The sequence below is a fragment of the Eleginops maclovinus genome, chromosome 20 (genome assembly GCF_036324505.1).
Source record: "Eleginops maclovinus isolate JMC-PN-2008 ecotype Puerto Natales chromosome 20, JC_Emac_rtc_rv5, whole genome shotgun sequence".
NCBI lineage: Eukaryota > Metazoa > Chordata > Actinopteri > Perciformes > Eleginopidae > Eleginops > Eleginops maclovinus.
The window spans coordinates 14,058,532-14,073,990 of NC_086368.1; the positions used below are offsets into that span (position 1 = coordinate 14,058,532).

General features: G+C 41.7%; 1 protein-coding gene and 1 long non-coding RNA gene across 6 annotated transcripts in view; one reads left to right on the forward strand and one right to left on the reverse strand.

Annotated features, from left to right (window-relative positions):
- Nucleotides 1-15,459, forward strand: part of LOC134883603 (inositol 1,4,5-trisphosphate receptor type 1) — a 59,598-nt gene that overhangs the window by 33,922 nt on the left and 10,217 nt on the right. Inside the window, exons 40-51 of one of the 5 annotated variants that reach the window (XM_063912057.1) lie at nt 602-649; nt 1,970-2,102; nt 3,400-3,587; nt 8,002-8,185; nt 8,384-8,637; nt 9,564-9,764; nt 9,850-9,960; nt 10,327-10,422; nt 10,549-10,692; nt 10,854-10,961; nt 11,371-11,563; nt 13,177-13,299. In XM_063912057.1, coding sequence (XP_063768127.1) covers nt 602-649; nt 1,970-2,102; nt 3,400-3,587; nt 8,002-8,185; nt 8,384-8,637; nt 9,564-9,764; nt 9,850-9,960; nt 10,327-10,422; nt 10,549-10,692; nt 10,854-10,961; nt 11,371-11,563; nt 13,177-13,299 — 1,783 coding nt within the window. The remainder of the gene's footprint in view (nt 1-601; nt 650-1,969; nt 2,103-3,399; nt 3,588-8,001; nt 8,186-8,383; nt 8,638-9,563; nt 9,765-9,849; nt 9,961-10,326; nt 10,423-10,548; nt 10,693-10,853; nt 10,962-11,370; nt 11,564-13,176; nt 13,300-15,459) is intronic. The other 4 variants (XM_063912061.1, XM_063912058.1, XM_063912059.1 and 1 more) reach the window with 4 other exon arrangements.
- On the reverse strand, nt 7,903-15,144 carry LOC134883606 (uncharacterized). The gene is made up of 3 exons (XR_010168298.1): nt 15,001-15,144; nt 8,473-8,631; nt 7,903-8,124 (listed from the first exon to the last, which is right to left on the reverse strand). It is a non-coding gene; the product is annotated as an uncharacterized LOC134883606 (long non-coding RNA).

Consider the following 15,459-nt stretch of genomic DNA (forward strand, 5'->3'; position numbering starts at 1 on the left):
TTGCCCACTCATGAAAGCCTTACTAAATCGAAAAAGTCTGTGGTGAAAATCACAAGCGGTGCGCACTGTTACATATTTTGGAACTGAGATCCCAAACACACCTGCAGTTACCGCTTATCATCAGAAGTCTTACCGAAGAGAAGGAAACAGCTATAGCCTCAGCTTGATATTTATTTTTACAATGAGTGGTATTGATCTTCTTTAATTCATGTCCAGAAAGCAAATAAGTCACAAATACCTTATTCTAAAAAGGTAACTAAAAGTTTGTTGATAATTATTTATAACAATCTTAAGGGAATTTGAAAAATTAACAAAAGATCAGATCAAATTGGACATGTATTAATTGTTGGTATTGTTGGCAATACTGTCAACCTCTTCTGTCTCAGCTCGCTGTGCCCTCCACAACCATAATGCTTTGCTGGTTTCTTACATGGCAGTAAATGCATGTCAAATCACACGGAGCAGACCTTTGCATGGCCATCTTAAACAGCTGATTGGTAAACTAACGATATGGTCATCAACCTGACAACTACCTGCATGAATACTAACCCTGTGTTTGTATCTGTTGGACCACTGTGCTTACACTCCTCACTGCACCCAGCAGCTGGATCAGAACCAGCCTGAAAAGCTGTTGGAGGACCAGAAGAGGGTAGGTACAGCACCAGCTTGGCAGCTAAACACGTCAATACTTTAAAAAAATTACCTGACTTTCTCTTGGCTTTTTTTGTCTGATCTCACCCCTTCCCTGCTTAAAGTAACCGACTCAGCCACCCAGCCACAGCCAACTAATGTTAACTAAAGGAACCATGTTTCACTCTGCTCCTTCCTCTCATGATGTTTATGGCAATGCAGAGATTTTACAAAGCCTCAGGAGTTAGCATTTCTGAGGCAAGCTCTGATATTGCCATTCCAGAATAACAAATATTGATTTTGAGCTCATCAATGTATATATAATTACCATCTCCGAAAGAACATTATTTTTCAATTGAATATGTTGAGTGACTGTTCAGCAATTGAATAAATGTCCCTAAAAAGCACTAATCATCATATTACTCACAGCCATGCAACCATTTCAGAAGGATTCTTATTCCACTATGGTAGACACTTATTTTGTTATGTCCCACCGAGACAACACATTGATATTTGTTTGCTGGTTTCATAGTTTCAATGAATTGCTCATTCTTGATACAGGCCAGGTCTTTGCCATCAGTCAGTGATTGAGCTCATGGCTCAAACGGCAGTATTCTTGAGTGACACATGGGAGTTATTTCCCATCTACTGTGTTCATACTGTGCTCTTACACATAATACACCATTGACCAACCTCCTGCTAATAAAAGTTTTTTAAAAAGTGTTTCCCAACACCTCCTACATGAACTAATCGGGACCTCATGAGCTGTGGCAGCGGAACTTACATAATGGCGCTGCCGCAATTATCAACCACCCACACTTGACAATAAGTTGCACATAATCATGCACAACGCATCAAAAACTCTTTCATTTCCTTCACTTAATCCCATGGCAGGTCTGTCAGGTAGCTATGGGCTTTGGTTGCCATAACAACGACAAAGTCGTGCTGCGGACTGCTCAACAGAGGATGAGTCACCGTGTGAGGGCTGGCCCCAGGTCCATCTAATACGAACACCTCACATTGTCACCACACAGTGTTACTGCTGCTGCCGATAGTGACGTAGCAGTGGTCGTGTCGGTGGTGTATAACATACACTTTGGGATGTGCAAGTTTTTCTACCAAAAAATATGAAGGAATTCTCCAGCTTTAATATTTAAAGAAACTGTTGATGTTGTTTCTCCATCTCTCCAATTATGAATTAAAGAGCATTTGTTTTGGTGTTCATCTAAAAATGCACAGTATATGATTAATGATGCATGTTACCTGTTTTAAAACATCTCCTCTCTCCCTGGTGCTGACATCATGCCATTACATCCTATCTTTTCCTTCCCTCTCGTAGGGCGAGGCTCTGAGGCAAATTCTGGTGAACCGTTACTATGGCAACTTTTATCGAAGTGGTGGGCGGAGGGACAGCCTGACGTCATTTACCAATGGCCCCCTCAGTCCGGTAGGACCTGGCAAAAGCCAATCAGGTGGGAAGCTTTTGCTCTTTTACAACTTCTAACAGGAGTGTAGTTTGGTTCACACAAACGGCCCCGAAAACACTGATTTCAACATATCTAATTGTGCTGATGTGTAAAACTTTAACCAAACTCCTCGGGTTATCGGCTGCAGTGTTGTGAGCTGCCCTTTGAACATGCAGTACACAACACTCTTATCGCTACCTGATAACGCGGTCATTGGGTTACAATCTGCAGTCAAAATAATACTGAATTTGTGTTGAGTCAGTGTTCTTCTTTCTATTTGAGCTATTGGTTCTGATATGTTAAATGTATTATGTAACATTTTATCTGCATGTAGAGTTTTGTGGACACATTGGTGCCAATGATATGAGCTGTGAGTATTTTTAATATATATTCAGTGATGCCATATTGACCTGGTAACTAGGACGGCTTGTTTTTTATGCTGTGGCACAAAAAGCAGTCTTTTCGCATTCAGTGTAACATGGGTGTGACACCATAATGCGTGTATATTAACATGGAATAAATGAGGCAGATTATGTGTTTTTTAACTGTACCAAAAGACACCATCCCTCTAATGTGCACCAAGATTTTCGCAAACCCTCCAGACGACAGGACGGTAACCCTCCCCTGTGATCCACTTTCCGCTGTTGCTAGGTGACAGACTGCTAATTCCTGTGAAAACAGACTTTGCACCTGTTGCAGAAACAAGCGCCAGGCAGCCTGAGAATTCCATATGTGCCCTGAAGCTGAGGCCTCAGGGGGAAATGAGCAGGCAAAGTCATTTACAATGAATCACACAACTATACAGTTACTGTGGTTTGCATACAGTAGTTAGCAATATTCGTGGTGGCCCATTTAGAAAAACGTTTTTGAACTTTGTAAGCACCAACTAAACTGCCGTATGTTCACCTGTATTAAAAATATCGTTCCCTTTAGACAATATATATTTTGTGGTTTCTTTGTGTAATGTTTCATCACATCTCTAACAAATAATAAATCAACTACAATATAATTTTGAGGATTTTTTTATTACAGATTTGAATAGTTAATATATTTACTTTTCATAAAATATAATATAAAAAATATGTGTTGTCATTAAATGTCCTCTATCTCCCTCATGATGATAATGTAGGCCTCGTTTAGATTTGTCTGTTAAATACCTGCAAATTACTGAATATGCAATTGCATTTTAGCTCCTGTTTCATTGCATTGGATTATGCAAATAGACATTGGAAGATTTTCAATCGCATAAACCATATACCTGATACATCTGATTCTGATCTGTATCTCTGTCCCTGTCTTGAAGCGTTAGGTGGTCCTGGAGGCCTGAGTCGTGGGGAAATGAGCCTGGAAGAGGTGCAGTGCCACCTGGACAAAGAGGGTGCCTCTGACCTGGTCATTGACCTCATCATGAACACCACCAGTGACAGAGTCTTCCAAGAAAGCATCCTCCTAGCTATTGCCTTGCTCGAAGGTGGAAACACCACCATCCAGGTCAGTTGAACCCCCCCCCCAAAATCTCCTACCAAACTGATCAAACTGATGAGCCTTAGTTGTGTTAACTGTCTACTTTTGAACAACTTGCCTGCTACAACATGTCTGAATTTTTATTATTGTAAAACAATACCAATTGACACACTTACCTATCTCGCCCACTGTATCTGATCTGCAGTGTTTTAAGTTCATGGACTGTTATCTTCATGAGGCTCACCTTATCCCGCAGTGCATCTGTGTATGATTTGCTACAATTTAATCAGTGAAAAGAACACAAGGTAGCATGGATGGTTTCCATTACAACAGGATCTACAGTATGTGGGTCAGTGTGCCACCATAGCTGCACATACTGTACATTACCAAGGCGGCTTTCTCCCTCTCATATCCAGCACATATGTTTTTGCTAAAAGGCCCAGCTGACTGCTGAGCATTTCATTGGAAACAAGAAAATTAAAAAATAGAAGATATTTTTGATTTTGTCACTTTTTTCTGACGTGTGCAGGAGGCAACATAACTGATGTTCCTTCCCCTAGTTCCCCTATTAACCTGAGCAACTCTAGCCCCTATGTATCATGCTGTTTCTCTTTTTAAAGACTACAGTATCTGTCTGATGCTCTGTTTGTTTATCTTCCTGTCCTTCCAAACATCTGTCCATCTGTTTGTTGTTGTGTAAGTACTGAGCTTGCATAATCAGAATAGAGCGAGGAAGCCACTGTGGCGAGATAATGCTTTGGCTTCCCACGGCTGCTGCAGAGCTACGTCACGTGATCCGTCTGCGTTACATAACGCCTGTGTGAATGAACAATGAGGAATGTCTTAGCCTTCAAAACATTCCAGCCTCTCCCTCGATCCCTCGTGCTCTTTTGCTGGTCCAAACTGGGTCATGCTGGGCCTCCGGAACTGGGGCAGTGGGGAGAGAGGGCGGAGGGCCGGGGGAACACAGAGGGGATTGAGGAGAAACTGGAGCTCCTCTCACCCTTGCATTCTTAAGTTTGTTCTGAAAAGGGAGGTTTCTTCAGGGGGGGGACTACTCTGCATGCAGTGCTAAAAACGTGCTGCATAGTGCAAATATTTGCTTTCTTTGAGTAACTGGATAATTTCAGGAAAAGAAAGTCAACAATTTTGGTGCTGGTCTGACAGCTTGAAGCTCAAATTTGTAAAGCAAGCTAACTTTTTCCGCTAATGTGTCATCATGAAAAAAAACATACTACTTATGCTTTCTGCTCTCTTCAAGAAAGCACTCCAAGGTTAATGGGTGTTGGGTTTTTTCTGTGTCTGCATCCAACATGCCAAGCTGAGCACCTGTTGGTTCTTGGATATCCTGTTCTGACGTAATGCAGTTAACTAGCCCACAGAAATAAGACACGGAATAACTCAAGAACTTAGCCACAGTCACTCATTTACACACCTCTCATTCTGCTGTCATGCAAAAAAAATCTGTCCTTGGAAGTCTTGAATATTTACAATCAGGGCTTTCTAGACTTGTTGGCTACTCTTCACTCGTCTTTATGTCTGTCACATGCCAGCTTTTCTCTGACAGCTATAAGAGCGCTCTAAAGACTGTAAATTGTGTTGTGACATGGCAACATTTCACTTGTGAGACATCTGGCAGGAATAACTGCATAGCATGGCTTCTGTTTCCCTCCAAAACTCTTGCCTTGCAGGTGCATTTGAAAAACAAAACAATGTAATAGACATATTCTCTCAGGTGAAAAGGAGAGGTGGCTGATTTGTGAAAGGAGATGGAGTTGGAGGACAGCAGAGCTGCATTTGGTCTGCATGTGGTGCTGCCTGACATGAGAGGGAGGGTGAGAGGGAAAGGGAGTGTGAGTATAAATAGCTGTTACATAACATCCCTTTGTTGATGCCAAGTGGCGGAACGGAAGGAGAGAAGGGAAAGCGCTATGACCTTGTTTTTCAGTGTTGTCCGCCCCCACCTCGCCCCACTCAGGGTATGTCTCCATGGATACAGACAGGGACTGTGTTTACCCAACACTGCAGGGGGCCCTTGAGATGCTCCTCTCTCATTCATCCTCGTCTGTTACTGTCCTCCATTCTCTCCTTGACCACCTTTTTTTAATCCATAACGTCATCCCTCAATCCCATCTCTCTTTCTTAGCCTTTCCAGTGACATCAGACATGAAAGTTTAGTTTTGCGCTTCTGATCCAATGATTCATTTCTAAATCATGAATTGAAAGTTAGCTCTGGTGTTTTTCTTCACTGTGATGTTCCAGCTTTATGCACAAGGTTTTGTTTCGGTGACTCACTCAATCCACAAATCGCAGCTCAGTTCTTAGAAACAGTGTTCCTGTTTAAAGAATTACTCCAACAGTCTGCTGCTGCCAGTGAACCCAATAACTCCCAGCTTCCCAGCCACCATCAATCAAACAAACTCACGTCTGCCGCAGTGAAACATAAAAGCTCAGCTAACCCTGATCCATAAGATCAAATACCCCTGCTGCATGGTGCGAGTCCTGCCAACCTTACACCACGAGCCCAAACGCACATTAAGACTGAATGCAGTATCTCTGACCTGGGATATCCCCGAGATCAGGACCACAACATTAATAATATACAGCATGGGAAAATAACCATGATTACATAAGAATGAAGTTGGCAGTGTTTTGGGGAAAATACAGTAAAAGTGTGATATATGGGTGTGTCCTCCCAAAATTGGCTTGTGCCAGAGACAGCTGACCTAGTTTTGGGAGTGTAAGTGTGTGTGTGTGTGTGTGTGTGTGTGTGTGGGTGTGTGGGTGTGGGGGGGGGGGGGTGTGTGTGTGTGTGTGAGATTTTACAGTAAATGGTGAGGGGGGGGGGTCGTCTGTCTGTTTTCTGTAGTCCAATCGATGTGAGTTGTTAACGCGGGCCTCATGCATCACCCCCCACCCTGCATCCCCTTGCTTAGGCAGCCTGTTGGCCACTGTTATGTGACCAGAGACACACAGGCAGAAACGACCATTGCACCCACTACCCACTCACTCCATCCCACTCCCCAGCATGCTGTGCGCTGTGAGTGGCTTGCCGGTGGTGCAGCTAATCCTCGCCTCTGCGCTCTTTACTCTGTCATCTAGTTGTTTATTGCTTGATGGCCTTGCTTAGGCGCACCCCCCCCCCCCAACCAGTCTGCTATCTGCTTGTCCCTGAGTGTCGGCAGAGTGTGTACGTGCAGGAGGGCTGCTGCTCAGTGGTGGAAGGCCTGGGTGGGGCACAGCACGGCTCTGGAATCTGCTTCGGGGCACAAGCTCACAGTTATGTCATTGTTTCTTTGCAAGACACCCTGCAGCAAACCTGTTAGCGCTGCTATTTGTTCTCTTATTAAGTTGCATACCCACTTGTTTGGCTCCATAACTGGCAGGTCACTTTTTTGGATTGAATGAGGTGTTTGTTTGCAACCAAAGTCCTCTACATATAAACCTCTTAATTGAAACATACCATTAAAGTTTCCTTGAAGTTCTGGACACAAACCTTTTTCACTTGGGACTTTCACTTATTTGTTTCCTACAATAGCCCAGTTTTATATCTAACCTGGAAAGACAGATGGTTATGTAACAACTTTGAGAGCTGGCCTAGATACTGTCTGATAACATTCCCTCCCTATCTCTCGCTCTCGTTTTCCCGCTCTCAATAATCTTTTTTACAACCCCAAATTCCTTCTTTGTTGTCAGTCTTTCACTTATAGCTCTCTTTTTCCCGCTCCCACCAACCCTGTTTCTCTGTCTGTTTAAGTAGGCCATGCTTCTCTCTATTGTGGTATTTCTCACCCGTGGTCGAAGCCTTTCCATAGGCTGCAGCAGATATCAGGTCTTACATAATCAAAACAACAGTCCTGTGGGTTGGGACACGGTGTGTGTTCATTGTGCCCGCAGGCTCGAAAGTGTTCTGATTTTGCATGACCCCATTTTACTGCAATTACCAAACCATTTATTGCAGTCAATCCAGACTTCCAGACCAGTACTTCACTTGTATAGTAATATTAGTCTTACTCAAAGCAGTTTCCTGCATATGTATTAGTAAAGTAAATATTGGTAAGTCTATGTTACTTAATCCAACATCATGTTCAGTGGTTTTGACTTTAGTTACTGCACTTAATATAACTGACTTTTTGCATAATATAATCTTGGAGGGGATAATCAATGTTGACTGTTAAATGTATGTGGTAATTTTTCCTTAGGGTTGAAATGTATTACTTTTTTCCTTGTCAGAAAATACTAAAAGATGTTCAATTTTATTCATCAAATATTTCAAGTGACATCTTTGAATTCCTTTGAAATGCAATAGAGTAAAGCAGAAACAAAGGGGTTTGTGGTTATGCTTAAAGAAAACATAGACAAGATAACTGATCAAAATTGTATTTAGCAGAAAGTAATATCCATAATATCCTTGTTTTCTCTTCTTGTCCCCTGTGTCCAGCGTTCATTCTTTTGCCGTCTCACAGAAGACAAGAAATCAGAAAAGTTCTTCCGCGTCTTTTACGACCGTATGAAGCTGGCTCAGCTGGAGATCAAAGCCACCGTGACAGTTAACACCAGCGACCTGGGAAACAGGAAGAGAGATGATGACAGCCAGGACAAAGACGTGCCTGTTCGCAAAAAAGGTCAGAGGTCATGTACTTTGATCTGAAGTAGGAATTTATTTCAGGATTTTATCAACAAAAGATAATGTGACGAGCTGCAATTCCTTACATTTCTAGAAAAATAAACAATTAAATAACTTGTAAATTCAGAGTACAAATAGCATTTATGTTGCTCTTGACTGCATCCTGATTCCCTGCTTGGTGCCTGTCTCTGTTTAGCCAGAGACTCCGCAGTGGTCATGACAGAGGATGTGAAAGAGCAGCTACTTGAGGCCTCGTCTGCCACCAAGAAGGCTTTTAACTCTTACCGGCGCGAAGCAGACCCTGAGGATCACTTCAACTCTGCTGACGGCCAGCCCAGCACCGGGGATAAGAACCAGGATGAGGGAGAAATGAGTTTCGTCATCATTATCATGCAACCCATCCTCCGCTTCCTCCAGCTACTCTGTGAGAATCACAACCGGGACCTACAGGTGGGAGAGAAGGATGTTTACACTCTTGTTAGTTTACAGTTATCAACTGTGATTCAGATTTGGCTACAATACCTTCTTTCCTCCAATTAAAGTTGGCCCTATCATAAGGTTATATTATGCCAGCCAGATTTAAATTACATTTTTGTAAATATGTACAATCCATAAATATTAATTAAGCTTGTAAGTTTTCTACATCTTAACAATACAATTCAATACAATAGGTGATTGCTTTTGGCCCGTTACAGATCATTTACGAAAAGTTAGGGCACCCCTGCTCAAACCATAGTTTGGAGCATTTGATCATGCATGTGTTATTGTCATATGTATGAGAGTCTAGGTCTGGCTTCTTTCTGACAAATCTTTATTTAAATACATTTGAATGGAAAACCTACAATGAAAAATAAAATAAAATCATGTATTAACTGCTCACTCATGTGTCGCAGAGATCTATATTTGTATACATTTTTTATGGAGATAAAGCAAGATAGCGTTGTTGTGTAGCTTGCAGAAATAGAGGTTGTACCTCGTTATCTCTTACTTCCTCACCACTAACAATACTTTGCTTAAAAAAAAATAAGATCCCTGTAAAACTCCTGTCTGTGCACAAAACGTACTGGAAAGATTTACAGCACATGAGCATGCAAAGGCTAAGCTTTGTGGCCAGTGCCTGCCGGCATAGTGTGGGATGTGGAGTTCAACAGTGCAGACGAGATCTAAAACAGAATTATGGTTGCTTACTTGTCTGTCTGTGGTCTTCTAAAAAAACTTATAATGACCTTTGACAGAGAGAGGAGTGTTTTGTTAATGGCAGAATGCATTTTTAACCTCTTTTTTGGATTTGTTTGGTTTATTATTGCTTTGAATCCAGATAGAGCTGAAACCGATCTATTCTTGTCAAACAAACTCAACCACTTTTATTTCCTCAGAACTTCCTTCGCTGTCAAAACAACAAAAACAACTACAACCTCGTGTGTGAGACTCTGCAGTTCCTGGACTGTATATGCGGCAGCACCACAGGCGGTCTCGGTCTGCTGGGACTGTACATCAACGAGAAGAACGTTGCTCTCATCAACCAAACTCTGGAGAGTCTCACAGAGTACTGCCAAGGCCCCTGCCATGAAAACCAGGTACATAAAGAGACCAAGCCAAAGCTGATGAATGGGACTGTACAAGGACAGTCTGTCTTTTTCATAAACATTTTTTTCCTTCCAGAATTGCATTGCCTCACACGAGTCCAACGGTATTGATATCATAATTGCCCTGATCCTTAATGACATCAACCCACTGGGGAAAAAGCGGATGGACCTGGTGTTGGAGCTTAAGGTGAGTTGGCTGGGTTGGTGTACTATTAGTGAAGTGGAGGAAGGATCTACATCTTTGTTTGGGCAGGGGAATGGGTTAACTCTCAGGACTTGGGCTAAAATAAGTTTGAAAACAACTGTGCAGTTGTTTCCTTTCACAGCAGGATGTAATGTCAGTAACAAGCTACTGGTATAAGAGCTTGATTCATTCGTCTGAGCTTAACTAGCTTTTGTGCTTGCATGCCAAGACAAATATCGGTAGAGTGCATTTGCCTAGAGCACAGGGATCTGTCTGTTTTCTTTGGATGCAGAAACTGACAGGGCTTAAGTTCTTATCTTGGAGTTCTCTTTTCCCCGGCCTGCTTTCTCTCCTGTTTTTCACTCCCAGAACAATGCATCCAAGCTGCTGCTTGCCATCATGGAGAGCCGCCATGACAGTGAAAATGCAGAGAGGATCCTGTACAATATGAGGCCCAAAGAACTGGTGAGGAGCTGTTGTGCATCTTTTCCTTTTCCCAGTTGCTTTTTACATCTCAAGTAAAAGTGAGCTATTTCCAAGGTTGTTCAGTATCACATAGTTGTGTGTGCGCGCATGTGTTTGTGTGTCCAGGTGGAGGTGATCAAGAAGGCCTATCTGCAGGGAGAGGTAGAGTTTGAAGACACAAAGGAGGAGGAGGATAACGGGGAAGAGGAGGAACACGATGCTGCTTCCCCCCGAAATGTGGGACACAACATCTACATTTTAGCTCACCAGGTCAGCACTTAATCTCACAAACATGTTGCTTACAATTCCACATTGACAATCATAGAAATACTTAATTATCAATCCATTCATAAGGAAATGTAATGAGCCACACATTATCCATGTTATTGTTTGTGATGAGCTCACTTCTGATCTGTTTGTCCTCTGTACAGTTGGCGCGTCATAATAAGGAGCTGTCCATAATGTTAAAGCCGGGAGGGGCCAACGGAGAGGGAGATGAGGCCTTGGAGTTTTATGCCAACCACACTGCTCAAATAGAGGTTATAACACACCACCATTGCCACAGTAACTAGTAAATGCTATCTGTTGTAACATTTCACAAAAAATCTGAGTCCCTCACACAAAGTTTGAAAAAAGGCACCCCGACAACCCCCTTAGTTAATTTGCTTGTTGTTTTGTGTTTCCTGTGTGCCTATGGGATCATGTTTGCGTTTATTTAATCCCATAGACACTCAGCCAATATAGCTCAATATGGCTGTTTGACAATGCAGCTTCTTATTGTTGTTTGGAAAGTGGGAAAACCACCAAATTCCCCAAAACCACTATATCTCTAAACTATCTGTATACCGTAATCTCCCCCTGAAACTGTTTGTTTATTTTGTGACAGTTTATTTGTAAATATACAATAAACCTGGCAATGTCAAGGTGACTCTGGTTGTCTCTGTTCAGATTGTGCGACAGGACCGCACCATGGAGGAGATAGTGTTCCCTGTGCCCAACATCTGTGAGTTCCTGACCTCTGAATCAAAGCTGCGAGTCTACTACACCACAGAGAGAGACGAGCAGGGCAGCAAGATCAACGACTTCTTCCTGCGAGCAGAGGACCTTTTCAATGAAATGAACTGGCAGAAGAAACTCAGAGGTTGGGTCAACATGTAGCTGTGTGTTGCTGTTAGTGGTCCTTTCATGCAGGATCACCATTCTACAAAACATAACATAATTATTCACTAGAGGTTCATCGTCACTTGATTTTGTCTTGATAATGTCTTTGCCTGACGGTTCTCCCAGAATTAAAGCTCAAGATGAGATGAACAGTGCAATAATGCTCCCCACTTAGAAAAAAGAATAGACACGATTCAATTAACTGAAGTCATTATTCATTATTATTAATCAGAAATATTATCACAAGAAAGTGATTACAGGCCTCTAACAAAACTCTAAGCAGCGTATCGCTTCAGATTACTTGTTTAGCCAAAAAATACCGAAGATATAAAATGTTAAAGTATTTGAAACTAAATATATAACACTAATAACAGCAGCAGATTCTCAATGTGAGATATTGGAAGTAAATGCAAAATTGCTCAATAATTGATTCAAGCAAGGACTATTATTATTATAAAAGTTCCCAAATGATTTTCTGTTAATTGGCTAATTTTACTGCTTTGGACAAGTGTTACTGTTGACAATAATCAACATATAAAGCTGCAATAGTAGATTAATGGAGCGGTGGGTGGAAATGCAACTACATAATGATTAATTCAACCAATTTTTGGACCTCCTCAATCTGATGATGAGTGGTGCAGGTTAGGTGAACTGCTAACTCCAAATATATATGGGTTTCGTTGTGTGACTACGTGTCCCAATGAAGGACTGTTGACATGTACTCCTCCTCTTGCCAAATGCTGGGATAGGCCTTTAAATCCTGCAAGCCCGAACAGGATAAGCGGGTATGGAACATGTATGGAAGCATGCGTCCCCAACCTCGACAGCAGGACTAACAATGTCATCCTGTGTGTTTACATGTTTCCACTGTCTAAAAGCAGACAGGGGCTTTCCACATTCTTTGAGCCGTGAAATACAGTAACTTCATGAATCACAACTGAGAGTGTGATCAGACACACACACACACACACACACACACACACACACACACACACACACACATACACATACAGACCCACAGTCAGCCACATTTCTAATCCTCATACGAGACTGCATAACCCACACAAAGCCATATTCTGTCTCTCACTCAGAAGAGGGGATGGACAGAGAAAAGTCCCTGCATCTGTTTTTCTTTCCACTAATACCAAAGAATAGAAAATGTTCTATTAAAAGTCAGACTGTGTGTCAAAGTTGCTTGAGTTTCTCCTCTATTTGAACTTTAGTATAGTATTAACATTTGCACATTCTTTATTAAGAATGGCGGCGGTTTGAAGTTCTGTCTATTACCATGTATGTCTGTCATTTAGGTCAATGTACTGTCCATGCTTTTACAAGCTTGTTCAATTTGAAAGTGATGTAGCATTTAATCATTTAAACTGTTAAAACTCTGTTGAAACATTTCTCATCATGACAATTATTATCAAATCCCAAATATCAGTCCTGGGTTCTTAAATTAGAGGATTTGCTGCTTTTCACTGTTTAATGTAATTAAATTAAAACATACTTGGCTATGCTGGTGGTTGGACCAACAAGCAATCTGATGTTTTGGTGATTTTGTTATTAAAGATTTTCTACTTTCCCTTTTCTGTTCAGCCCAACCCGTACTGTACTGGTGCTCCCGAAACATGTCAGTGTGGAGCAACGTTTCCTTCAACCTGGCTGTGCTCATGAACCTGCTGGTCTGCTTCTTCTACCCCCTGGAGGGGATACATGCAGGTCAGTTGCAAATGAGAATAAATCTGACAGGAAGATCAGGCTTTTTAAAACTGAGCCCTGAACCTGCTAACATCCTGTCGGTTTTTCTAAGATCTCACTTCATATCTCCAGTGATTTAATATTTTTGAATAATATGTACGCTCTTCTTATGTGAGGTGTAATTCAGCTTAGTCCTGACCCTGATTCGTGCATATGAAACCTTTTCTGTTTCTATAGTAAAATATGTTGTGCATGCTGATGTTGTATTGATGCAGCATCTAAGAAGCGTATTTGTATCTATTGCACTGTGGCACACAGACTACCTTTTGAAACCAGAGTCAGACAAAGGTGGTCAACTTGACAAACAGGAAGAACAAGGACTTGCCGTCTTGTTTTTCTGCCACAAAAATCCTTTGACATTTTCAGCCTGCTCTACCATGGCCTATTGAAAAGATGTAAAAAAGATCTGAGCTCTGATGATGGGCTATATTACAATTGGAACATTCATTTCTGAGAAAGAAAAAGTCATGAATGAACAACTAGAGTTTAGAAATAATAATTCTTTGGATTTTTATTTTACATTTACCTCACACTCTAAAGTAAGAAATTGGAAAGTCATGTCACATGTTGCAGTCACCCACAAATAAAGTTTAGACGAGCTGACTCTCAGTCCAGCCTCAGCATTGACCCACTGATCCCTTTATTTACAACAATGCTCTAAATGCCTGACTAGGATTAGGAGCAGGATCTGAGAATCTCTCTCCCTTTGTACACATATACACATACACACACACACACACACACACACACACACACACACACACACACACACACACACACACACACACACACACACACACACACACACAGGAGCACTCCGTTTCATTTTAATATGTGTAAACAAAGCTTGCATTGGATCAGGTGATCTTAAAAAATGTACAAGGCAAGCTATTCGTTGAATAGAAATCCTCCTCAGTGATGTTTTCCTTTTCTATCTTTGGGTTTATTTGTCCTTTTTTAACAGGGTGTGTTGTGATCAAAACGTTGAACAATTGAATCTTTTTACCTGTATCCAACAATAAGAAATAATATGAGATTCAATGATAAAACAACAAATGTATCCTTTACCTACATCTCATATGACTTCTCAACAAACCAGATTTAAAAATGAACTCATGGATACTGTTGTTTTATTATATATGTATAATATATGGTTAGAAAGATGAGGGATTCTAGATTGAGTCTAGCCGTCAGTCTGTTTATTCAAGTGTCAGTCTGTATATGTGGCACCTTTTTAAAGCGTAGCAAATTTTGGGATCTTTGATTGAAGGATGGTTTTATTGATTTTCTAATAAATTACAAAAAATAGACAACAGATTAGAACAGTGCACAGTATGAGTAAGCGCTGACTGTGTTCCCCCTCTTTCCTGGAACTCTTTCTGTGTGCAAGCAGCCTTACGTGAGACTCCAGCATACCTTTGGCCTGCTTTAACAGGCACTTGTACAGCTTTCGGCCCCTGCCTTCTTTCTCTTACTCACTCTCACTCTCACACACAGACACACACACCCACATCCACACACTGGTCCACCCTCCTTTGCTCAGAGTTTTAAACTGAGGGTAACAAGAACAGGAGATGTAGGTCATTGTTTTCTGACTGTATGCATGACTGACTGCCATTTGACGAAGTGCTGTGGTAACCGCTCAACTCGACACATGCTCACCCACAACACTGCATGCTTGCTGCCTCCTCTGTTGATTTTACAGATGTTTATGCACAACCATTAAACGGAAGTGCATGGTAGCTACAGAGCCCCTGTTTGAGTCTGCCACATCACCGGAGCTGCGTGTTGCTCCCTGCTCGTTTCCTCATGAATCTTTCAGCTGAGGTATTTTTAGAGATCGCTGTTATGTAAGTGGCACCTGTCATGTGATCTCCACAGGGATTGGGAGGGAGAGAAATGTAGAGGAAGGGAGAGAGGGAAGGAGACAGAGTTAAACAAGGTGGGAGGAGAGGAGGGCTCCCTTACCCGCAGTACTCCCCTTCTGCTTTCTAATCACCTATAATGTGCTCTCCCTCTTTCTCCTTGTTTGAATCCATGCAGATATGCTTTATTTTTCTTCTGCTATCACCATTTTCTCTTAATGTCCTTCTTCCTGTCTAACATTAGTACACAGTTCTT